Below are 26456 nucleotides of genomic sequence, written 5' to 3' on the forward strand. Positions count from 1 at the left end.
ATATATCTTTTTGCAAAAGTTTCTTTATTTTGAAACGTGGAAATAGAAATAAAATGGTTATTCTCTAAAAATAACAGATTTCCTGAAGTAGATATGTATCAAAAAAAAAAGAAAAAAAAAAAAGATGTGTCCAAGCAGGTTCTGCCTTCAAAAATGACTTGGCTATAGCAGTTCTGTCAGGAGGAATGGGCCAAAACTTCAGCAAACTATTGCTATATACTTGTGGATTGATAGCTGACGTGTTTCATATGTTTAAATTGTCAGCTTGAAGAACATAAGAAATAATTCTCTCACATAATTCTGGCCTTTAGCGAACAGAAATCATTTTGACAACTCTAACTACCCTAAAACAGGAAAAGCTTGATTCACTGTCAGAGAGGACATTTTATTTGTGTATAATACTTAAACATCTGATATCAACTGTATATTTTTTCTTTTCTTTTTTCAAATTTCTTTGGACATAACATTGAGGGATGAAAAATCAGAAGCGGTCACACGACAGAAAAGGTTCAAATTAAAGCACCTTTATTTTTCACCTCACACCTCCGCGGAGTAAAACAGCTGATCCATTTCTTCACATGTACCCAATCTATAAAAATAAAACAGGCGAATGAGAGAAAAGAGCCACGGCCCATCTTTATGTACATCAAATATAGAACTTTCAGTTTTCATCACAATATAAACAGGAAAACAAAAACCCCAGAACGAATGTAGTGCTCAGGTCGGGACACTCAACGTGAACCTTCTGTTTTTTTATTCTAAAACGCATGAGAAATCCACAAACAGGTCGTCACAGAAATGTAATGAAAAGTAAAAACAGCGACTGAATTTCACATTTTACAGTTGTACATGTGACTTCCATCACAATTAATATAAACTCCCCATTGTAAATGCAAAACAAGAAAAAAAGTAATAACTTAAAATAGCAAACAACCAAATAATCTGAATCAGTATTTTAATTGTTAGCAGCAGGGCTGAGTCAACCAGCACACTTCCATTTGAAATATATATCTTTTAAATTTCTTTACACTATTCTTCTTCTTTTGGACAAAAATATTTTCACGTTGATTTGGGAATACTGGAAAAGCGTAGCTGAAAAGGTTTTCCGTCGCCATGTTAGCTCATCTACTTAAATCTTCTGTTAGAAAAATAACGGCTTTAGTAGAAAAGCTGTAGATCTACTTGGGGAGGGACGGCAGGGGGTGGGGGGGGTCGACGTTAGAAATTCGGATTCCTCCATAGCTTCGAACTGAGCGTAGATATCTACAGAACAATTAAATAACCTAGTGCACATCTATGGTACTAGTTAACACCCAAAAAATGGAAGACGTGGCTCAGTGACAGAAGTTCATCACTAACTTGTCAAAGAGAGAAGAAAAAAATAATTGAAGAACCCCCCCTGTTGTGGCTTCTGATCGGCCTCCACAAGCACTTGGAAGCGCTCTCGTTGTAACGGCAACAAAAACAGCCCGAGCCTCGGCTAACTAATATACATCGAAACAAAACTGGAACAAGGAAAAAAGACCAACCATCAGACTGATATGCGGGTGTGTGTGTGTGTGTTCGGTTTCTGAGCCAAAAAAGGCAGAGCGTTGTCTTCCACAAAATGGGTAGTAAATACTGCAGTCTCTTTATGAGCGTAGGCATAAAGCGTCAGTGGGATTCACAGTGAGCAGCAGGTCAGGAACCAGTCTGTGCCTTCATCATCGAGCCCCGGGGCCGCCGGGGCCCTTGCCCTTCCTGGCTGCGCCGTGGCTGCTGTGGTGGTGGCCGTGGGCCAGCTGCGTGTGGGAGCTGTGGCCGGAGGGCGCTCCTTTGGCGAGGGGGGAGGAGCTTCTGCTGGGGTTGAAGGCGGGGCCTGTGGCCAGTCGCGCCAGGGAGGGCTGCAGGGGGCCGGCGGCGGAGGAGAGGCCGGCTGAACAGAGGGACAGAAAACACATTGTTACTCTGCTTGTAAAAAAAAAAAAAAAAACTAACTAGTTACGGCCTAGTAACAGTTTTAGTGCACAGTTTCCACTATTAATTCACAAAGACGTTCTTTCACTATCCAGGGGAATGTTTTCTACGAGGCAAACCGAAAAGGTCACGGGATCTTCAGTGTTTGTTTGTTAGCTCAATTAATGTGAAACGAGGAGTTTGCTCGTAAAAAAAATCACGGCCCAAGAAGGAAACAACGAGACGCCTGGGGCAGCACGGTGGTCCAGTGGCACGGGCGTAAACACAAAAGGAGCGGCGTCGAAAGAAAAACTGTTTTTACAAGTAGCACTAAGACCGCAGGCGGCCAAAGATAACAGTTTCAGCAGCATCGGATTATTTTGCAACAACAGCGAAGATTGCCGTAGAGCAGAGGTCTGCAACCTGCGGCTCCAGAGCCACATGTGGCTCTCCGGCCCCTCCAAACTGGCCCTTAGAAAACCAATGAAATAATTTGAATTCTAAAGGAAACAGAGGGATTTTAGCAGCTCTTCTGTATCTTCTTATGCAATAACGACAAAGAATATCTACAACAGAAAGGCACCAAGGGTACAAAGCTTTCAAAAATATTTTTTATATTCAAACTATGTGCTTTATATCATAAAGGGGACGACCTATTTTTCCTAATTTTCATTTTATACGGAAAGGACTCACTCAGCTGGAGTTGTTTTCTTTCTATGTAAAAGTGAAATGATTCATTTTGTTTAAAAATCTGATTTAGAAAAAAAAAGTTGAACTTTCTTAGCTTTCAAAATGAAACATTTTATTAAGTACATAATTTATCAAATCTATCTTGTTTCGCAGCTCTACACAAACGTTATTTTGTAGCAGTGGGGACAAAATTGCTCTACTCAAACCTTTCCATCGTAACAAACTTTAATGTCTTTTACTTGTTCCGAAGTGGAAGAAAAATGATTGTTGGTTTTTATAGATGATCTTCATATAAAACTGGGAGAAATGTGGCCTTATTATCAAAGTGCCTAAAGATCCCATTTAAAATGATTTTTGTTGTCATGCAACACCACTTGGTCCGCAGAGTTTAGAAACCATTTTAATCCAGAATGATTCATCATTTAACAAAAGAAAATCAAACAAATCTAAATTTAAAGTTTTAAGAGTAAAACTGTGTAAAATACGCTTCAGGAACAAGTTAGGTTATGGATCAGTTTCAAAAGTTACATAAACAAACAAGCATCAGTTCGGTCAGTGGCACAGTTTTCAAATTAAGAGCCGCATTTAATAGCAAATCGTGTTGCCGTACAGACCAACCTTTGGAAACACTGTATCCGTAAGCAGCATAAGCTGCTGCTGAGGCAGCTGCCGCCCCAGCCTTCGCCCCCGCCATGGCCGCCGCACTCCCAGCTGTTGACTTCCGGCCTCGGCCCTTCCCTCCGGACTTGGCGGCTCCTCCGGATCCTTTGGGCCGCCCGCGACTCCGACCGGACCGGCCTCTGCCTGGGCTGATCGAGTCGGAGGCTGAAACACCTAAAGACGAAGAGAGAAAGAAAAAAACAACAACAACAAAAAAAGAGCTTTGTTTATCTTCTAATACTGGTTTCCAGCAAAGTTCTCCATTTCAAAATGCTTTTCCACGCTAGGATTTCCAGATATTCTGACACTGAAGTATGAAATGACAAAACGTGGAAGGGAACTTTTAACGTTGTCACTGGAGAAAGTGTCTTTTACAAAATCTGTAGGAGATCATCACCTAATATGGATTTAACAAATATAAAAAGTAGTAATACTTTTAATTTCAACATTTTCAACTACAGGGTTAGTTTCAAACTAGAGGCCAAAAAAGCAGGAAAATGTTCCCTATTTATTTTTGAACACACGTGCCTTTATCTGCAAGTTCTCTGACAGCAACTCAAATATTAATAGTTAATATTCCATTTGCAATGGGTTAAATATAAAGATAAATGACGCTGTTTAAGTATCAATCCTATTTTTCTTTTCAGAAAACTAGATTTTTATCTTTTAAGTAATAAAATAAAAGAGTAAAGTCTGGAAATTCAACCTTCCTTCCATAATTTCTTCTTTTTTTCTCCCCCAAATTTTGAAGACAGCATATGAAACCTCGTAAGAATAATAAATTCATCAACTTCATAGACGTGTCGTTTCTATAAAAGGCCTGTCTTTACCATTTTACAATCAGATCACATAGAAATCCCATACATAATGTATGAAGAGCTGCTGCTTGACTTGGCTTTGACTCACTTTGCTAAACATACTGCGGTAATTTTACGGCATTAAAGAACTTTAAAACATTAATCATCTTATAATTGCCATAAATACAGACTCAAGCAAAAATATTACTCTCCATTTTCCATACTGCTTGCAAAATCGGATCCAGTGCTTGGCTCAGTGGCAATGCGTCTACTCCAGGGTCAGCTTCTCCTCTGTTCTTCTCCCACTGCCCACATCACACTGGTGGTCTAATTTATTTGAATGATTCGCTCCATTTGATGTGCTATACAGCCTGTAATATCACCAGCAGCAAGGCATGCGTGAACATTTTCCTTTCTTGCACTGCATTCTTGCTTAAAAGTCACTCGTCTCTGTCGTTTCCCTTATATGTCCAAGTTGGCCAGCAGATCCTCCATTCCATGACAGGTCTCTCAGACCCTTCATTAAGCCATCATCGGCTCTCTGAAGGCACCAACTTCCCTCCAATAACATGAGGCCTGATAATCAGCGGGCATCAATTATCTTACAGACAGGAGTCTCTTAGCACGGCTAAAAGAAATCCAGTGTGGGTTTCAGTGACGCCCCACTGACGGCAGCAAGTCCAGAGTGTGGATATAGAGGCAGATCCATCATTTATTTCCCGTTTTCAGAGTAAATGAAGACAGTAAATCTCTATCTATCTCTATGAAAAAATAAAAGTATTAAAGGGCATAAGTGGAGCGTCAAAATGAAAACGTTTTTGTTTTTTTTTAAATGTCTTCCAAATGTTTTTCTTAGACCAACACAAATTACTGCAAACTTGTGGCCGGGGCCGGATTTACAAGGATCTGGGCTCCTGGGCTAGAGCCAGTTTTGGTGCCATATCTACTACAGAAAAAAGCTTCTGCTAATGTAAATTATAGTACATCAACTGGTAGTCCTAAACATAAGCAGGTCTGATTTGATGCATGGTAGGTTTAATGCTTCTTCTGAGAAGAAGCTTCATGTTGTTCCAACCAAAAATGAACTGTAACTTCATAATTTTCAAATACTTCCGTATTGATTCTATTTATAAAAATACCTAAATATTAATATAATTCACTTGGTGTGGAGTCATAAGTTTTATATGAAGAACCACACCTAATGCAATACGTGCATTTATAAATAAAAAAAGATATGTAAAGAACCCCTAGAGGTTCTGGCTTCTGGCCCTTTAAGTACTTTCTAAATTCTGGTGCAGGATGTGAATCAGACTGGAAATTATTCACAATTTGTTTTCTTTTTTTTTTACTTTTTAAATCAGAAAAGTAAGTTGTGACTTTTATATTCAGCCTCCTTTACTCCAATAACCGTTTGTATCCAGGGCAACCGGCAGCCTTCAGAAATCACCTTTTTCATAAGAAGTCCACCAGATCGTGATTTAATCTCATGGTGAACAAACAGAATTATGAAGACCAGGAAAGACAGCAGAAGCTCTGTTGGGGGAGCAGTAATTATTAACCAGAGGAAAGAAGTTCTCGACAAATGAGCACAAAATGGAACATGGTGGTGGCAGCATCATGCTGGAGGAATGCTTTTTTTGTTTATTTTTTAGCCTTGATTTGTTTTTGTTATTTTAGGAAAAATATTTGGAAAACATGCATCAGTTCACTCCAAAAAAGTGGATTTGAAATGTTTGGCTATGAGATGGCAAAATACATGAATTTGTGTTCTGTGTCGACACAATGATTCACAGATTCTTGTCCGACTAAAATCTGACTATTTTGTTCATTTTAATCTAATCTTGCACATTTAGATCATTATTGAGCAGATACATTTCTAAAAATAGATTTTTTTTTTTGTGGCCCTTGCGTTCTTTCAACTTGATGTTTTTGGCCCTCGTGGTAGAAGGTTTGTTAAATATTAAGCTTTCTACTCACACTCAATAACTTTTTCTATAGGTCCTAAGTGTAGTGCACGGTTTAAAACTCCCACAGAGGAAAGATTTAGGAACAGCAAAACCCTAAATTCGTACGGCAAGCATGCCGTATTCTGATTCCTCACCGTTCATGTTGTCAGAAACCGATCCGGTCACCGAGGCGGGGGAGTTGGTGGCGCGAGACTGCGGCGCCGACGAGACGGGATCGTCCACGATGACCAGCATGTCACTGCTGCTTTCGTCGGCGTCGGCGTCCGGCGGCAGAGAGCCGGGCTGCAGCTCGCTGCTCAGAGAGATCTGGCCACGCACAGAAGCACACACAGACACACACACAGGCTGGGGGTCAGAACCACGGCGGGGTGAGGGAGTGGATCGGGAACCGGGTCGGTAGTGCAAAAGGGCGACGAGGAGAAGGAAAGGAAAGGAAAGGAAGCAAAGGGCGCGACAGGAGTGTTTAATAAAGAGAGCAAGAGTCGATTAAAAAATGAGGGAGAAATTGTAACAAATAAACAGAAATATAAAAAAGAAAGAAAGAAAGAGGTTTCAAAATGCAAATAAAATCTGAAGCATCATGTTGCACAGCAGGAGATAAAGCTAGTAAAAGGCAGCCAAGACTCCAGACTCTAGATGACGCACTTATTTAATCTATTTATCGCCTCGTTGTTGACCAAGATTTCAACAAACCCTCCAAATCTCTGAGTCCCAAACCGCCTCACCTCGCTGAACGGACTGGGCATGGCCGAGTCCATCTCCACGCTGATGAACGAGTCGTCCCCGTCTGCGGACAGGTTGGAGTTATCGGCCGAGGGAGCGTGGGAGATCACCAGGTTCATCTCCTTCTTCCTCTTGTTCTCCGACTCCTCGTTCTTCTTCTGCTAGAAAGAGGAGAGCAGAAAATGAATATGGTGGATTTGTCAGGATTCATTTAGATTTTTGTTTTACTTTCGACTTTTCCAGACTCCTTTTTGAGGACTCTTCTAGACAGATATCAAAGTTTATCATGAGTTCACGATGGGGATTTGTATAGTGGTCGGGTTTTAAATATGGAAACTGCAGAAAAACGCAGCAGAAGGAAGGATGGATATGGGGAAGCGGCAGGGTTCACACACTTTTCCCACAGTGAAATTCAAGCACCTTTCAAGCATTTTCAAGGCAAGTATTCAAAATTGTACAATAGCACACTTCGGGGATAAAAACAATGCAAATGAACTAAAGACAACAGTTTCAATTCCCTATTATGTAATATAATTTATCACTGTTAATAATGTCTCGTTATTGTATTCTACAAAGACAATGTAAATTTGAAAGGTAAGAAAGTTTTATGTTTTGAAATGTCTCTCTCTCACTCACCCCGTGCACCTGACTGATTTGAGAACAAAGCACTAATTTAACAAAGGAAAATAATTTTAATAACTTTGTTTAACAGATAAAATATAAGACATATTTCAGTTGCACAGGTCAAAACTGTGCGGTCTGAACATAAAGCACTTTCAAGGAAAGAAATGACGCCCTTTCCAAACCTTGAGAACACCAAATTGAAATTCAAGCATTTTGAAGGACCACAAAACCTGAAGCAGGTGATTGGATGGCTGCGGCAAAAGGAGCCTGGAGAAATCAGTATCTTCCATTTGTTATTTTCTTTCCACACAAATTCAGACCTTGAACATCTCCTTCTACGCTGTGTTGTTTCATCATTGTGCCGATACCTTCTCTGCGTACTTCTCCCTCTTCCTCTTCCTCTCCTTCACCTTGCTGCTCTCCTCCTGCTGCCTCTTTTCCTCCTGTCTTTGGCGCACTGCCGGAAGAGACACGTTGTGTTTATCTCCCCTCCCTCCCAGCAGCTCTCCCAGCGATACCCTTGCACTGAAAGGCGTGCGCTCACGTTTCTTCTCCAGCTCGTCGTCGTCCAGAAGCAGACTGACCACCTCTTTGGGCTTCAGCGTGTCCGGTTTGAAGTTGCCTCCGGAGATGACCACCCTTTGGATCTGAAAACATGAATCTCACCTGAGATTAGCTCATCTCCGCAGACACTGTGTGCAGTCAAATCTTATTTTAGCCTTTTGTAGGAAGTTTAAGGACCTCGCTCTTCTCCTTGGCGCGTTGCAGGATCCTCTCTTCGATGGTGCCCTGACAGATGAGGCGGTAGACGGTCACCTGCTTGGTCTGACCCAGGCGGTGAGCCCGGTCCATGGCCTGCTGGTCCACCGTGGGGTTCCAGTCGCTGTCGTAGAAGATCACCTAAAGACAAGAACAAGAAAGTTAGCCTTTTACACAATTCTTCTAATTCAAATAGTTGAAGTGCCAGTAATCGCCGAAATGTGGAGCTCACCGTGTCTGCAGCGGTCAGGTTGATGCCAAGTCCTCCAGCCCTCGTACTGAGCAGGAACACAAAGATGTCCGTACTGTGGAGGGCAGAAAGCGAAAAGGTGAGGTTTTATTTACCGTAAAAAAAAAAAAAATATATATATATATATATATTTTGATATTGCATCTAATTTCCCACACATTCTCTTTTATTAGTTTCAAAATAAAGAAAGAAAAAAGCTAATCAAATATCTTAGGAGTTGACCGAATAATGTTGAACCCGTTGTTGGTCAGCTTTCTGTGACAGACATTTAACCAAGTGAACAGCCAGTTGTTTAAAAATGACATCTTATTTGTGCTTGAAAAACTGCATTTGTAACAAACTGCAAACTGTAACAACAAACTGTAACAACTGCGTTATGTAACAAATCTGTCCCCCAAATCATTAGAAAAAGGTGAAAAATCTAACGGTTTCTCACTTTTAGAAAAGAGCTGCATCAGTTATAATCTGGTGATAATTTATTTGTCAATGAAACTGAGGTATTTTTCCCACACCTTTCATTTCTTAAAAATATTTCTGACTGTAAAAGAAAAAAACTTAATGTGCTTCACAAGAGTGTATTTGAACAATAAAGCTGCATTAAGAGTTTATATATGTAAGTTTAGTAAAATAGTAGAAGAAATTAAATTATTAAAAAAAGGAATCGGAGCACATTTTAGTGTAAAAAAAAAAAAAAAGTCAGTAAAACAGAATCAGAGAAGTCGGTTTTGTTAATTTTCTCCACATAAATCATCTTCTTAATTTTCCTCTGGTCACCCCCGCGCTCCCACTTCTTTCCAGTAACTCTCTGCCCTCCCAGTCTGAAAACCACCTCCCTGAATGCAAACAATGGAGTAACACAGGGGCCTGGGAGCCACGCACTAATGCGATCCAGAACACGTGGACGCCAAAACACAGGCAGACACACATGCTTATAATATCTGGACATTTGATAAAACTGTTTACTGATTGCTATAATATACAAAAAGGCCAAATTACACGGTGTTATTAGCAAGGAGAAACATTTGGTCTCAGCCACAGACAAAAACCACGCGACTCACCGGCTCTGGAAGTCGGCCACCATGTCTCTGCGTTCGGAAATCTTGGAGGACCCGTCAAGGCGAATGTAGGTGTGTTTTCGATAAACCATATACTCCTGGAAGAAAATCAAACAACCAGAAATGTTAAAATGGAAGGATGATGTCCAGTTTTCTGCTGATTTCAATATTTAGAACAACCAAACATAAGTGACCCTGGAGGCCTTCGCAGAGAGAGGAGTGATTTGAAACCAACAGTTTGTTAAAACAAAGTCGTCACGAACGATCCAGGAGAAATGACGGAGTACCTGCTGATTAGACAAACAACTGTGCTTGCTTCCACTTTTCAAACAGAATGAATAAAACGGGTCAAATCCTGCATTACGCTTCTGAAAAAGCACAAAGTTGGAAAGTCAGTGGACCTTCATGGATCGGACTTTGAAAGCTACTGACGTTTTTCCTGCAGACTTGTTGAAATCCAAGTTTTTTTTCCCCCCTTCGCTGCAGAAATAATAATAATTTAAAAAAAAACATCACAGCGACTGCAGATTGACCTTAACAGGAACTCAAATATGTAATTCTACTTAAGTCTTCCTCTAAGGAACAGATAGACCCAGCAGTGCTATTGATTTCATTTTAAGAGTTGAGAAATATTCCTCTTTATCACAATAATCTGTCTGCAATGGCAGCATTTATTGTCCAAAAAATATCCTAATCCCCCCCTTTTTTTGCGTTCATTTGCTAAACCCAGGGAGACACTAAGAAATGTAGACACTGATACACCGACACTATATCCTCCCAGAAGTCTGCTAAGCTGCCCTGTGTGTGTTGGCGTGGGGGTGTGTGAGGGTCTGAGGAGCAGGAGCACTGATGAGGTGACACGCTGATCCCTCTTTAAGTACTGCCATGAACTTGCGACCTCCTGGTTACAATGCGCGAGTGCCCCCCAAAGCAATGAAGCGGTCACAATCACTAAAACCAATCAGGGTTCACCTCACGCAATCATTAGTGATGATAGCAACGATTTGACACCATGTTTTCTGCGACCCTCTTACCCCCAACACACACACACACACACACACCAACCACCCCCTCCAGACCTCCGTTATGACACCCGGGCCCTCGGTCCCACCAGGGCCTGCCCTCCTTGGTCTGCCTGGCTCTGTTCCCAACAACCCCATCTGCTCTGAATGAACACTACATTAGGAACCATTAGCACGTTCTGGTCTCCAAAAATGCTCCCAATCTTTCGGGATAAGGTTCTTATTTCTTCCGAGAACAAAGTCACCCAAGAATAACACGGAAATGATCGAGACGAAGGTTTCAGGACAGCATCTTGGCCGTTATTTCTTAGAGAGAGCAGAGAGACTGAGATCTTGACCTCTAACAGCTGCTAAGTTTCTTTAAGCTTTAGGTTTTTTGGGGTTGTTTTTTTTTTTTTTTTTACAAAGCATAGATGACATAATATGCGGGTAGTTTAACAGATGATATGATTTAAGGAATACGTTTAGGTCATGCTCAATTTCTATGGTTTATTTTTTTCATTGAACCATCAAAAGCTCGTTAGGGACTGAATTTAAATAATAATAACAGTAATAATAATAAAAGAATCTTAGTACTGGATACGGAAAACAGGACTTGATGATTAAAATAATCATCACAGTTCCCGTTTTCTGCCTTTTATTTTATTTTGGATGTTTGCAGCCAGTTTAAAAATGATCTAGCACAGAGAAGAACTTTTATTAACACTAAATTATCTAAAACAAGAAGATTATAGTCTAAAAATAAGACTCTGAGCCTTTTTGTACAGTATATTTAAATATCTGATTTCAACTGTATATGCCAGTTAAACAGAAGGCGAGAAGAGATGAAAGGGAAATTTAATTCCTGAAATTATTAATAAAATCCCCTCCTGACGTTGGCATCACTCACTCATGTTCTTCAAGCCCTGTTGTAAATAATGTTACAGGTTTTTAACTGGCAACTTGTTTTCTAAGCAGTCAACTCATCGTCTTGGCAGGTAATTCTCGCTGTCGGGTCCATTTTCTTCAGGCTGCGCTGATCTTGGTTGTCCATCACCCGACAAAATGACGCCACTCAATAAACAAGCAGCCAACAAGCTACAAACTCATAAAACCTAACAGAGATTAGCATCAGCCTCTCCTTTGCTGGAAAAAGGAGCTCTTATTTTGTGAAAATCAAAACCATCTGCAGGATTTCTTTTCTTTTACCAGTAAAATAGAAACACAACGCAGGAACGCCGCAGCCAGATTGGGTGAATGAATGATTTTATCCCGGATACCTTTTGCCTCTTAGTGAACTAGATGCCGTCACACCTACCCTGGGCTCCCTTCCATTACATTGTGAGGTCACTTGTCAACAGTCTTCAGTGATTCACGGGGCGCGACAACCTGCGCTGGGAAAGCTGGCGAGAGGGATATTAAAAGAGAATGGCTAGCCTGCTTTATCTCAGCCATCTTAAGTGCTTTTATCAGTCCTCCAGTCTTACGGTCTTAAAGGCGAGGTATTCCTGCCGTTTTCCAGACACGCGGGAAGACGGCCCTTAACCACCTGGGTCGAGTCCATCTGCCATCAAGCGATTTGGCTGTGGGAACAGCGCTGCGCTGTGTTCGAAAGGGGAAGGAATTCCCAGTGACATCATGCCAGAGATTTTAGGCTCCATAGTGATGTTTGCAACAAACATGGTGGCAACAATAAGAGAACTGCATCAAGTTTGTTGATGTAGTATTACCGTCAAGGCTGTGTGAAATTCATTTTGAACATGATATAACTTTCAACCTAACAGCTCCGGACCTCTGATCAGGTTAGCGCTAACCTAGAGGCGCTGCATTTGATCTAAAGCTATTTTTCCAGCTCTAGAGTCGAAAATACCAAGATTATACAGGAACATATTTGTTTGTTCATTTATTCAATGCAGATAAGAACAAAAAAAAAGGTCAGGCGCTCGTTGCCATGTTGATCATTTTTCTGGTTTTACCCTAAGGGGGAGAAAAACAACTATCATTTTTTCACTTCATTTCTTCCCTCTCCCACCCAAGGGTCTTTGCGTCTTCTAACTCTTCCCTCTCTGCTTCACCACTTGTAGTTATCCCTCCCATTTGCCTGGTTCCCCTGCAGATGAGACCCTTATAATTAGCCCTGACCTGATAATTATCCATCTAACGAGGGACAGGCTGGCTTATTAGGGGTGCTGGAGCTCAACAGCTAAGTAACAGAAGGCCTGTGATTCAACTCATCAGTACAGATCATAAATGTATATGTAGACAGATAGTTTGTGGACATGAGGAGTGTCTGCAGGTGTGTGTTTGTGTTCATACCTCCAGCAGGTCTATCATGCGGGTCATCTGAGAGTAGATGAGGACTCTGTGGCCCTGGGCCTTTAGTTGGTTTAAAAGGATGTCCAAAGTGTGGAGTTTGCCACTCTCTGTAATCAGGCTTTCTTTATCTAAAAAAAAGAAAAAAAAAGAAATAGATTAATTAACCCCAAACCATTCAAGAAAGAAGATCAAGAAATACGGAAGTTAAATTGTTGGGAGTCTGTTCTTGTAAAAATAGCTGTGTTTTTTTTTTTGTTTCCCTACATTAGCAATTTCATGTTTGCACCAATGTCTGCATTTTAAACAGATATGGACGCATAATGTCGTTTATATATAGATCTATAGATCTCTCTCTCTCTCTCAATAGATAGATAGATAGATAGATAGATAGATAGATAGATAGATAGACAGACAGACAGACAGACAGACAGACAGACTAAGGGATGCTATCATCATTATATCAGTGTGGACAATCTTGCCATTACAAATGACGAATATTTGTTCTTGTTACATCTGTCATTAATACAATCTTTGCATGCCCATGACATATTTAGCCTTCTATGTTAGATGGAGTCTCAGTGGTCATAGGCGTCCACACTCAACACAGGCCACTGTGACTAAGATGCTTAAAAAAAATGAAGGGACCCCAGGATTAAACCTTGTGGTACTCCACATGTGATGAAAAGTTCCAAGTGACAGAAAGAAGTTTCTGTTCTTTAGGAAAGATTCAAAAGGTGTCTCTGTTTTGTGGAGAACAGATTGATGGTCTCACGCATTACAACTTAACTGAACTAATTCATCTTTAGCATTTAATATTAAATTAAGTAAACAAAGCAGTGGTGCTCATCAGCTGACAACACAATATTGCATTTTAAGAAAGAGACACAAACAGTGAACAACTAAGCCTCATAGCTTTGGCTGACGGCACATCAGGTGTTCGCTTGACTCTGAACAACTGACCGGCGAGAGCAGACTGGGCAGCAATCTGACCCCGGCTCTGCTGCTGAAATGGTTCTCTGATGAGGAATTAACAACATGTGGCACAATGGCAGAATGAGGAAAAGGTCACGTTGCTATCGACCCAAAGACAGGCACACTTCGGTGTTTGACCCAGGGGTCGTGGCACCGGTAGATGACAAACTAAGGCTGACCTGGTTGGCCAAGGGTTACAAGAGGGTCCCAATGGGGCAGTCGAGTCTGTCCATCTTGGGTTTAAACTGACAAAAGTCTTCAAAGCACTTGTTTGCAGTATAAACCTAAACTGCAAACCAGGCTTAGGTGCTTTTTTTTTCTCAAAGTAATATAATCAACCTTGCAGATCTCATGTGTCCTTAAATAAAAAAAAATACAAAAATAAAAAAAACTTAATATGAAATCATTTTAACTGTATTCTATATTACTTTCTCAATAATTTCTTATACTTTAATAAAAAAAAAAGAATCTCTGGAGAGTTTAGTAACACTCAGATTCTTTTGACATTTACTCAACAGAACTCTATGCTAATCTGTACCCAGACTGAACTCTGCACTGTGACCCCGGTAGGATAATCCCCTAAAAAAAAAAAAAGGTCACATCCTGCAGAAGTGTTAAAGAGGAACAAATGGAAAAGATGAATAGGCAAAATGCTCTGGGGAGGTTCTCAAAAGCTCAATGACATTTAGCAGCAAAGAGGTGTTAGCCTGGTAAATACTTTAAGTCTTGGTTACATGAATGTAAATATCCTTGAAAACAGGATTAGTTAAAGTCATTCGCTCCCTCTGACAGATGGTTTTCAGATTTTCTACCTTTTTACAAAATGAAATATGTGGGACAAATAACTTTTAAAAAAGGATAAATAAGCAATGTTTCTTGTCAGTGATCCTTTCTCAAGAAAGACATAGTTTCTGTCATCTGATGAAGTAAGTGTAAGCCATTATTTTATGAAGACATTAGGTTTTAAACTTGACCTCCTGTTGTATCTATATTTGAAACTCTTATTCTGAAGTAAGACGGAAAGCAGTTCTTTAGTGGCTCTGTTTGATTGACAGAACATATTTCATTTAATCTTAAGTTTTGGTAAAATAAAGTTTAAATAAAAATTTAAAAAATGAAGACTACCCACAGGAGGCAAGTAACTGATAAGAGGTTATGCAGATGATACAGAAAAACAGGGGGAAATGGAGAAAAGGAGGGTAATAAATGATTTTCTTTGCGCAAGTGGAAGAGAGTAATCAAAATCCAAAGCAGATTTTACAAAATACATGTTTTACACTTTTGCTGGCATGAATTCTCCACTGTGGCTCCAATTTGGTGTGTACTTGGAGGTCAGCATCAGACAAGGTCTCAGATATCCACCCTAAACATGCCTTTGCTGCAGTAGGAGTGCAGTGGGGGAGTATTAGGGCAATTCTGTTTCCACAAAACCCTTCTTGGAATTAAGAGAGACAGTGATCTTAAAAAGTGTGAGGCAGAGGAGACAGTGAGACTTGCAGCGGATTAAACAGGAGGAGAGAAAATGGTCCAGACAGAGTGAAAAGGGGGTATTAGCCCCACTGGTGGTGGTGATGATGTTGTGGTTTTGGATCAGACTGGGCCTCCTCACCACAGGTGCCAGTCGATCAATCACTGGTGCTGAGTCAAGGGCTCCCTAAAACCCGGTGGGGCACTCTGACATGCAAGCAGACAAAGTCACCACTTGGCACAGATATAAATGCTCATATAAGGAAATGGTCCTCAGCATTTGAAACTCATCTGTTTCTGTTTAGCAGATTCAAGTGTCCAGACGCTAAAACTCTCAGTCTCAATCAAGCACGGTGATAACATTACATTCAGATCTGTGTGTATCCGCCTATTTAATAATACTGGGCGGCATTCAATTTAGAAAGGAAGTGATCGGCAGAAGAGAAACAGATTGAATCCAACTGTGTTGACAGAGTGGGGGGAAAAAACAACCCTACAACCATTCAAACTTCTCTAGGCATAGAAAGAGGTGGTTGAGTTCAAAAACATTTATTGCTGCATGCATTCTAAATATTGTTGCCGAACTCTACGCAGGGACGCCAAGAAAATGAATAATTACAATTTGGGAGGGCTTCAGTGGTCTGGGCGATTCTGCCATAACACTTATGGCTCACGTTATGAGCTACATGTGGTTGCAGAGAAATGCATGACCGCTGCAAACTGCATGCAGTAATAATGCTTTTAAAATGAATTACTAGCGGCTCAGGGAAGCTTAAACTGAAAAGATCAATCCATGTGAAATGCATAACATTCGGTTTCTTTCACTTTTCAACCACAAGCTTTGATGTGTTTTATTGGGGTTTTATGTTATTGGGCAACGTTAAGCAGAGCATAATTAGGAAGTGAAAGGAAAGGCACATGATGGACGGAACATGATGGCTCCTTGAAATGTTCTGAGTTTTGGTTTTACCCTCTAACCTTGGTTAGGAATACTTTGCAGCGTTACATCTGACTTTTCTTTTAAGCTCCTTGAGTTTCACGATGGTGCGTGTTCCCTAATGTTCGCACAGCAGCTTGGTTTATACTGAGATTAACTAACACACAAGGAGGGCTGAAATGATTAATCGGATCAGATCGGATTAATTGTGATTAATCGCGATTAATCAATTACTGAAATAATCGTCAATTAATTTGGTAATCGATTAATCGTTAATTGTAGTATGAAGATTCAAAAAAGACTTATTGCTGAAAGAACACAGTGAGAGCATATATTAAACTTTACAAAAATTTATACATTTTGCATATAAGATATATTTAAAAAAATCTTCTATCCCTCAAGTGCCGCTTTTAGCTTCATCTAGTTCAAATTCAGCAAAACCTTTTGATATCCAGTTTCTCATCAGTTAATTCAAAAATTAAACACATTTTTTAAAAATTAAGTATTTTTTAGCTGCAGATGCATCTTTTGCTACAAATAATCAAGCGTAAGCTAATTTGAAATGCTATGTTGCTGCATGTCTTTAATTTCTTATTTAAAAAGGGAATTAAATTATTTGTTTATTTGCATCTTTTAATGTATTCATAATGTTGTATAAAAAAAGGCATAAATGACAAATCTGCAGAATGCTACTTTTTTTAACCGAATAATCAATTAATCGTCACAATCATTGTCAGAGTAACATATATATTAATTGATTAATCATCAGAATAATCTATAACTAAGCTAATTGTTTGCTGCAGTTTTACACATAAGTGGAATCTATTTACTAATTTGGTGAATTTTGAGTGATGTCTTTTATTTATGATTATCAGAGTAGAGAGGCTAGAATACAAATTCACTACAAATTTTAATTTTTTTTCCTTTACTGATCCTACAGCATCATCATTATGAGGAGGCTGAAGATGAAACGAAACCCAATTTAATCCCCTGAATCCAAAACCCAAACCTGAAATCACTGAGACTTTTTAGCTTATTTAGAACTGTAAATAGCAAAGAAAAAAAAAACAACTAAAGAAATCAAGGATATTAGCCACACCCCACAACAAATGCAGTCACACCACTCTACCGTTGCTATGGGTACACATATCAAGCTACACCACCTGCCCTGTCCCGCTTTCAAAACACCCCTTACACCCCCCAAACCTCCGCCTCCCCTCATTCCGCTTCAGTCCAATCCAGCCTAACAGCGGTATTCATGCAGCCAGCCCTCCCCACCTCCTCCTGTCCTCAACGCCTGCTGGCAGATTAAGCTACACTCCCCCTTTCTGCCTCATCCACCCTCCAGCTCCTCCTGCACCACTTCAGAAACCCCCCCTCCCACCACTCCCGCCGCCCCTTCCCCACGGCTGCTGTCCCCCGACATTGTAATTCAATCCCTGCAGGGCCAAAGCCAGGGGCCTGACATGGTCCTGACCCAATTAGAGGCGTGCTGCCAGCTAATTAACCCGAGCTCAGCTCCTGGTGCCTAATACTCCCAACCCAAGTATGGCGTTAATTTCATTAATACACCACTACTACTGTCCTGTCCTCCGACCCTCTGCTGAAAAGCGGACCTTTCCCTGAGCGGCGAGGGGAGCGGGCCAGATGCGAGCGAAAGAGAGGACGACGAACAACAGCCTGGGTCCAGGGCGAGAGCTGGTAAAGGAAGATGGATGGACGGTTATGTGAGAAAGAGAGACAGATGGGGGGCCAGGGAACAGGTCGAATTCGCGATCGAACTGGGCATCAGCTTCTCACTGTATAATGTCACATGACACTGTGCAATCAATAAGTCAATGAGCAACACTTGTTCGCCACCCGCCGATAAAGGAAAGATTAGCTCGGAACAACTTTGCTGCTTCTGCACATATTGACAAAATCAGACCTAAACTTAATTTTTTCCTCCCAGAAGCAGCGTTGGGGAGAGATAAGAGCCAGATGCCAGTGGGAGGCTTTGGGGGCCAGGCAGCGGCAGGGTTACTGACAGAAAACAGGAGGGTATTTACCTTGGTGATGGTTTACAGACAGAAAACAGGAAGAAAAAAAATCAGCTTCTAGAGAGAGGGAGTACAAAGTTAAAAGAACAAGCATTTCCCATAAGCCCAAAAATACGCCCGGGTGACAGAGTGGGGTAGAGATTGAGCGATGAGCTGCAATGATGTGAACAAACACAAGCATGCGAGCCGCCGTCTCTCCGCAAAAAAGGAAGATGGAGCTCTTCTTTCTGGTTTTCTGGGAGCAAAGGAAGAGACAGACAGTCACGCCACACCGCAGCGCCTCTGTCATTAGAGGTATATTATCACTGCTGGCCTGAGTTGACACTGAAACGCCACAGGAGCGCAGATCAGAGCCTCCACAGCAGAGTCGTAGCAGAATCGTGTGGCTAATGTCTCCCCCTTCAGGCTGCTTTGGATTTCAAAAGTTTCTCAAGTTTTAGAGCTGACGTTTTTTGTCGCTGGTTATTTCCCATAAATTAAAGTAGGAAACCTTGTCTAATTTGTTTCCCTACTTATGCTGAGAGTTTAAAAAAATAAATAAATAAATGCCACAGACGGCTGGCGGTGCCAGTTTAATGCAGAGTCAGTCGGCGGTGTGGTGAGGCTGGCCGTCTGTGTTGTTTTGTGCCCGTCTATCAGAGGGCTGGGGAAGTTTCCTGCCATTTTGCCGGAGAGCCGGGTTTCTTTGAAGGGACAGGAAGGCAGGACTGCATTTCCCACAGTCTAATGTGAGCTTCATGGCCTAGAAGTGACAAGCCTCCCTCTCTCTCGCCTTCTTTCTTGAGGTCTGGCTGATACCGAGGCACCAAAGCTTCCTTAACAATCTGGTGGGCTATTTAAAAAAAAAAAAAAAAAAGTTGTCTGCCGTGTCCTACATGCATGCAGACTTTCACAGCAGACAGATTGCAGTTCATATAATAAAGCTAAAAACAAACACGTAAGGAGTCGGGTTTACAGTAGAAAGCCTGTTATTTTGTGAAGAGGTTGCTTCTAATTACTGTATGTGAAACACAGGCCACACAGATAGCAAGGCCAGCCGCACCACAATGTACTCTTACTGCATGCAAGTTTACAAGTATTTCACTTTAAATAGAGTTAAGTTGACTGATACTGAATACGGTCTCGAGCAGAAGTATTTATACGACTTCAACCTTTTGCATTTTTATCACCTTACGTTGCTGTAATGAGCTGGAATTCTTTTGTTCTTTCAGAAAAAAACTGAAAAAAAGCTTTAATGCTTAATTTTAAAGTGGGAAAAAAAAGCTAAAAAAGTAGAAATGTGCCTCTTGAATGTGCCTACATTCGGGTATGTTTTCTAACAATCTTCTTAGGCCTTCACAGAACAGTTGTATTTACACTGAGATTAAAATTACACAAAGGTGGACTCTATATACTAATGAAGAAATTCTGAAGGGAAATGGTTGCATTGGATTTTTTTTAGGTGTATTAGAGTAAAGGGGTAGATTTTAAGTTGTAAAAAAAAAGTTAAAAAACATGCATTAATGTTTTTCTTTCAACTAATAACTAAGCATAAAATCACAATAAAAATATGATTGCGTACTGTTGCAAAGCATGTTAATAAGAGCTGATACTTGCAACATTTTCCAGCTCAACTTCAGAATACTAAGAATAATACTTGTTTTCCGAAAGGCCTTTACAGCATCTGTGTTCATCTGTTGTTTGTGGCTCTCTTCTTTTAGCCGTGTCATCAAGACTTCAAAACGCAGCACAGCCTGTTTGAGATTAGAAAGGAACTTGTTTAATTAGAAAAATAAAGCTTTTGTAATGACTTCAGAGCATGTTTTGGTTCATTGTTCACCAGTTCTGTGAAACCACAATGTTTTTTTTTGTTTTGTTTTTTTTCCCCTGTATTTGGCCTGATTTGAACCAGGAAGAAAGTTCATTCCTTCCAATTTGCCTGGCTGTGTCTGTCTTCTGTCCTGTCCCAGCTAACACTTAGAGCCAATAATGGCCATGCAATCGACTATCTCTAAGTCGATTTGTGATTGTGACGCATAATTGGAACAAAGTTCTTCATATTTTTTTTTCTTCTGTTGTAGGCTGATATTCATTAATATAGAAAGTGCCCTGACTTTAAGGTGTTTGGCTTTTTCATTTTGATGCTGCATTTGATTAAAACGCTTTTGAGTTGCAAGTCATAAACACAGTGGGATTTGTTAATTGTGTGTGCTTAAAACACAACAATACCAATGTGTCAATTTTATGCATTCAGCCACTGAAGATAGATGTCCACAAGGTTCTGCACAACTCTGGTGCCACTGGTGTAACAAAGTAAAAATGGTCAGAAATGCTAATAAATACAGTAGTTCACACTTGCACCCTTCGTTTTATATACATGGCAGCCATTTAGGATATTAAACATTGGTTTGTTTGGAACCTCAGACTTTTCAAATCATAATTGAAAAGTCTTTTTTGCATTTGCATGCAATTTTTGACTCAAAGTCAAAATATTATCCTGACCAGAAATCTTCAGCTACTTGACTGTTTGAATAGTGCATGTTCATTAGGATCAGGATTGTGAAATTCACATCTATGAATTGAACTAGGCTGGCGTATATTAATCCTGCCTTGAAGTCACTGTCTCTTTTTTAACTGTCTATAATTAAGGAAGAATTGACAAACTGGGAATTAAATTTACTCTGAATAGGATAGAAATTAGTCATGCTGTCAGTTTCATTCTCAGCTTCTGGTATCCAGCATGCCGAGGTGAGTCCGTTTTTATCATTACAAACAATTTGTACTCCTAAGCCCACAATTATTCAAACCCCTGGCATATTTAGGTATAAAGTAAAACTTGAATTTTGCCAACATGTTCCATCTGACTGAAAGTAAAACTGTGGAGCAGCCCAGGCAGAATCGCAATTTGACTCTGATAAGAGAATTGGTACAGGCAGCTGAAGATTAGTGTGATCAGAGACTCCTTTTTCTCTTTGGAAGAACTGAACAGATGATTGGATCACTTCTAATGTTCCTCTTCACTCTTTGGTGCAAATAACCTTGTCTTTGAGGCCTAAAGACGACCCAATTCCCATAAACCAAACTTCTGTGTGACAGTTTCTCTAAACCAATCATTGTCCTCTATCCTGCCTCATCCACGGGACTAACTGTCAGGTCTTGGTCATCTTTACTTATGTCAAGGCAGTTGTTAGAAAAATGCTTCTTTTTTTTATGAAACATCTTTCCGTCATGGAAATCCTGCCTGTACAATAAGATCAAAAAACAAACAAAATCTGTGGCCCAAATCATTACAGCTTCAATTGTTTTTTCCTCTTCTGTGTCCTGATTCCTAATAGGTCCTCTGATTAGATTCCTCCATCGATATCAGTAGGCAGCCCTACTCACGCCATGGCGCTCAAACAAACAGTAATTCAGTTCTGCCATTTGTTCCTAAGGTGTGGGGCTGGGAGCGCGGAGGAGTGGGGAGGGTGGGAAACTTCAGCTGAGCTACTGTACATATCTGAGCCTTGATGTGGCAACAATGTGTTCAGCGCAGGACGGGTGCCGGCGCATTGGGTCACTTCCTTCCTACTGGGGCTGAGAAAGAAGTGGGAGACCAGACGGGCCGAGAGGCCACGGGCCAGATACTGATTCCAGAACAGCACTTGGTGCTGTCTGCTCCTTTTTTCTTTTTAATCCAGAAACAGAGGTGAGGCCGTCTTCGGTTTTCGTGTGCGAGGACAGCCAACGCCGCCGAGCGTGGGAGAGTGTGCGCGGCGAGCTGGGAGAGACACCTCGGGCCCCCCGTGTGAGTGCTGCACAAGTCCCTGAATGGGCCCGATTGTACACAAACAACGCGCATACACACACACTCACTCGTACACGGACGGACCATTTATTAGTGTTACCTAACTACGCACTTGAACAATGAGCAGTGGCTAAACTTCCTCGCTTTGTCTGCCTCCATAGAACTTCACAAGAGCTTTCAGGCTGTTCTCACACAGACACACAAATAGTTGTTTTGTTTCTCACATTTACATACAAACACTCTTTACTAGCAGATGCATGCAGAGATGGAGGAAAAAGTCTGAATAAAAAGCCTTATGATATTGTAGCTATATAATTTAGAAGACCTGCCAGCCATTTTAAAACCTGGCAAGTTGGACGTGTGCAGCCATTCATCACAAAAGAGAGCAGTCATCAGAATCTAAGACAGACGCTTTATCATAGCGAGAGCGGGTAAGCGGGTCAGTGAGAACGGACATGTTGTCTGTAAAATGGCAATGGCCTCTGTGACCTCAGACATCCATCAGTCCTCTGAACCCAGGCAGCAAATCATCTTCCACTCCACTTCAGCCGACCCTTCCCTCGGCCCCACTGATAAAATTCTGGTAAACTGGAAAACCCACACATGGACACAACTGGCACTAATGCTTTGAGCCAATGAGCTGCTCTGGTTGATGAGAGTGAATTTCAGCAAACGACTTTTGCAGGTAAACTTGATTTTAGGTTGAGAGCTGCTATGCCAGAGAATGTATTCATATCCATTGAATTTTTCCACTTTTTTTTATTTCATCTTTGATGGGCTTTTTATCCATAAGGTAATACTAATAAGTGTTCTTATTCACTTATCATATCATAAATGACATCATAAATGGTTTACAATAGTTACCATTGGTTACCATGGGCCTCTTGGTTGCTCGTCTTGGTGGCTTTGAAATTTTTAAAAACGTTGGAGTAAACATTCAGTGCATTTGAATGTAGTAACTGAGGCAATGATGACCTACCGTAGTGACACGGCTCTTAATAACTTTACAACTTAATGATTAAATTTAAAATAACCAATTGGCGTTTTCAAACATAGATATAAAATGCAGGTTTTTAATGTTTTTTGAAAATTTTCCCACTGCATTTGCACTAAATTTCCACAAAGACTGACAATAAAAGTACCAGTAATATGCTTTTAGATCTGTTTTTTTCACATCTATGTGCTTACATCATCATCACTGCAGAAATAAAACCTGTATCCCAAAGCGACCAGTGCTTACCAGGTATCCGTATGAAGGACCATCCATGGCGAGGTTGGAGGGCCATCAGCCCCCCGGGGCATTGTGGGTGGATGGCGTTAGCCCTCATGCGCCAATCTGAGGCGAGTTCAGGGGAGCCGTACAGAAAGCACTGCTTGTAGACCGTCCCCCCACCGCCGCGCATCATCCGCCACTCGTACTCGGCACTCCGGTCGGCACAATACCGCTCCATGGGAACTGCCGTCACCTAGGCAACCGGAGATAATTTGAGTGATGGAGAAGAAAGATCGAGATTTGTTTTTTTTTTCCTTTGCTTTTTAAAATAAAATTGAATCTGAATAAATTAGATTAGATGCATGCTCCTGTAACTATAATGTCATTATGGTTTTAATGAATCAGCAGGTTCTGATTGCGTGTGTATGGGTGTGTCCGTGTGTGTTTCTGGGTGTGGGGGGGGGAGATTGGGAGGAAGCCTAACAACTGAAGAACAACCTGTGTGAAGAGCTCTCTTTGGAGGCTCTGTTTGTTTTAAGTGCAGCTGGAGGGCCTGACGGTCACCCCCACACCCTAGCCACACACACACACACACATACACATTTCATAGATGAGACCTTCTCAGTGTAAAAACCAACACAAAGCAGTGCCTCCCTCTTCTACTGCCACGACCACCCAAACGCAGTCAAACCAACAACGGCGGCCATCCACACAAATCGGTGCTGGCGCATTTTCTTTGCGCACTGACCTTGGGCGTGGCGGCCAGCAGGAACTTGGGTGGCAGCGTGGCTTCACAGGGTCGGAGCGTGGAGGTGGCAGAGTTTCTGTCGTGGATCCTCACGTCTGTGTGGGCCAAAATGCCGGGCCTAGAGGCTGTAAACACCAGATCCTGGAGGACACACACACACACAAAGTGTATAAATGATGAGAGGTGAGTTAATTCCAGAACCCCTTATACCGCAATTAATCTCAAGTTGAACTGTGGACAAATGGAGCATAATACATAATAATTTACATAATAAGACCCCTAAAGTCTTAAATCGCTATGCTAAATCTAAGATTACCAAAGCTTAAATGTGTTGATTAAAATGTGTGAGAGTGAAAATTGACTGTATAACAACTGAATATAACATTTGGGCAAGAAGGTGTGAAACAAATTCATACATCAATACATTTTCCAAACAAACGTTGTACTTCATGATAACAAGTAATCTAAGAGTAATGCAGAGGTTCATTTTAGGGCAGTATGTAGGAGTGTTTACCATTGGTGTGTAGTCTCACTGAGACTACACACCTAGTGGTCTGCCACTAGGTGAGACTGCCACCTAGTGGCAGACAGAAAAACAGCTTCACAGATAACATTTAGGCACAGACACCCAATGCTGATGGTTTCTCTACATAAAATACAGTGCATTAAAAAACCTATTTATATGTTTTTTGGCAAATCAAACTACAGCACTACACTTCAGTGTAGTTTATTAGGATTTTACACGCTAGATCAAAACAAAGCCGTGCAAAATTTGCAAATTGTAAAGTCATATGATGTTTTAATAAATGTTTTATTAAAAAATGTGGCTTGAATTTGTCATTTATCAACACTTTTTAAAACCACGTTTTAGTGCAAGTCTTTAGAGGTCAATGATTTCATAAGGAACAGTGCTTGTTAATCAACATAAGTACCGTACATTAAAACAACCATGTAAATCTACCAGGTTGAAACAAAGGGCTAATTTTCATTTGTAGTCCCCTTGCAGATTGATGGTAAAAATACAAAAAGAACAATTGAAACACACATGAATGAACACACATAAAATATAATGTACAGAAAATTACAAGAAATGGTTTGTAATGGTACAAATTAGCAATTTTAATAAGCTAGTCACACTCACATAAAAATCTGTTAATTCAAATATTTTAATTTAAAACATGAAAGCGACTGTTTAAATGATTTTCTAAAACTGCTCTAATTTGTTGCACAGAACTCCCATTATGGCAGTGGTTCCCAAAGATTTTCTTCTCAGCCCCCCCAGTGGTTCTCAAAGATTTTCTGGATCCCCATATGGATAACAATAAAATCTCCCCCATAAAAAAAAAAAAAATCAACTGGGCACACACATCGTTCAACCAGACATAAACCTATACACATATTTTGTTTTCAAACTCCACTGAAGTTCAGGTTGCAACAAAACACACTACAAACCATCTTTACAGTGAAACACTTTTATGTAATTGTTTTTTGTTGTTTTTTTTCATTCATGCATACCACTTCCTGCAGCCCCCTGCAATGGCATTGTGCCCCTGCTAGGGGGCGCGCCCCACACTTTGGGAACCACTGCATTAGGGTGTCTTAAAACAAATGCGTGCCACTCCTTTTAGAAATTTACATTCACTAATTATGCACTACTTCATGTTGGTCTAATACATTTAAAACCCTGAAGTTTGTGTTTATGACATGAACTTTTGCTAGGCACTGTAAATGGAACATTCAGTGGTTACGTGCAGGAATATTCAGACCCTGTTCTTCCACAAGAGCGCCAGAAGAACTGATTATAAAACTGACCACAATGTCAATCATTCAGCCAGACAACAACGATGAGCCAAGAAGAGAGCCGTGGCTCTCTGTGCCAGCGGCACCGAGCTTTACAAGAAAAAGGAGCAGCTGGAGGAAGCGGGCCAAAATCACAGGAGTGAGCGTTTCCTATGAATAAGTGTGAGAGTCTGGGGGTTAGAGTTGGTCAAACAGCACATATACAGTCTAAACTCTCCTGGTATCCACAGGTTTCCAGGTTTTATTTTGGCTGCTCCAGGAGAGGAAGCTGAGATGTAATTCAGCTGTGATGAGGCCGTCAGAGGAAGAGGAGGATGAAATTACCCCAGTAGTATTTTCCAACACATTAAAACACAAGTGACGAAGGTTGGCGATATGACACAAATCTGGCCACAAGCAACTGTTTACTGGGTAAAAGTTGACTGAACATGAACTGCTGAACTTCTCTTGAAGCTCCTAGCAAACAAATCAGATGCATTTTTGTCCCCTGGTGGTCTGTATATTTAAACTGGCAGAGGCAGCGATTCCCATAATAAAAGAAATACCCAAAAAACTATGAATAATGCACTGTCTCAATCCAGCCATGTACCTCACAGTTGCCGGGTCCTACACACATGAAACGGTTTGTGTGCGCCTGAGAAGAGCTGTCTTGTGCTGCGTCTATCCCCAAGGTAAAACGCTGGCAAGCATTTCAAACTACTAAGCTGTTTTAAGGGAACAAAAAACAATACAATGTA

At 40.9% G+C, this 26456-nt stretch overlaps 1 protein-coding gene across 6 annotated transcripts in view; it reads right to left on the bottom strand.

Annotated features, from left to right (window-relative positions):
• Nucleotides 1-503: 503 nt before the first annotated feature.
• Nucleotides 504-26456, bottom strand: part of ino80 (INO80 complex ATPase subunit) — a 41380-nt gene continuing 15427 nt past the window's right edge. For 5 of the 6 annotated variants that reach the window (XM_032584676.1, XM_032584675.1, XM_032584674.1 and 2 more), the window contains exons 26-37: nt 23920-24060; nt 23199-23424; nt 12778-12905; nt 9464-9558; nt 8388-8460; nt 8138-8296; nt 7941-8043; nt 7765-7853; nt 6775-6933; nt 6184-6355; nt 3244-3459; nt 504-1915 (exon numbers count right to left, since the gene is read on the bottom strand). In XM_032584676.1, coding sequence (XP_032440567.1) covers nt 1704-1915; nt 3244-3459; nt 6184-6355; nt 6775-6933; nt 7765-7853; nt 7941-8043; nt 8138-8296; nt 8388-8460; nt 9464-9558; nt 12778-12905; nt 23199-23424; nt 23920-24060 — 1773 coding nt within the window. In that variant the 3' untranslated portion in view covers nt 504-1703. The remainder of the gene's footprint in view (nt 1916-3243; nt 3460-6183; nt 6356-6774; nt 6934-7764; nt 7854-7940; nt 8044-8137; nt 8297-8387; nt 8461-9463; nt 9559-12777; nt 12906-23198; nt 23425-23919; nt 24061-26456) is intronic. The other variant, XM_032584673.1, reaches the window with a different exon arrangement.

This window comes from Xiphophorus hellerii, chromosome 15, assembly GCF_003331165.1.
Source record: "Xiphophorus hellerii strain 12219 chromosome 15, Xiphophorus_hellerii-4.1, whole genome shotgun sequence".
NCBI classification, from domain to species: Eukaryota; Metazoa; Chordata; class Actinopteri; order Cyprinodontiformes; family Poeciliidae; genus Xiphophorus; species Xiphophorus hellerii.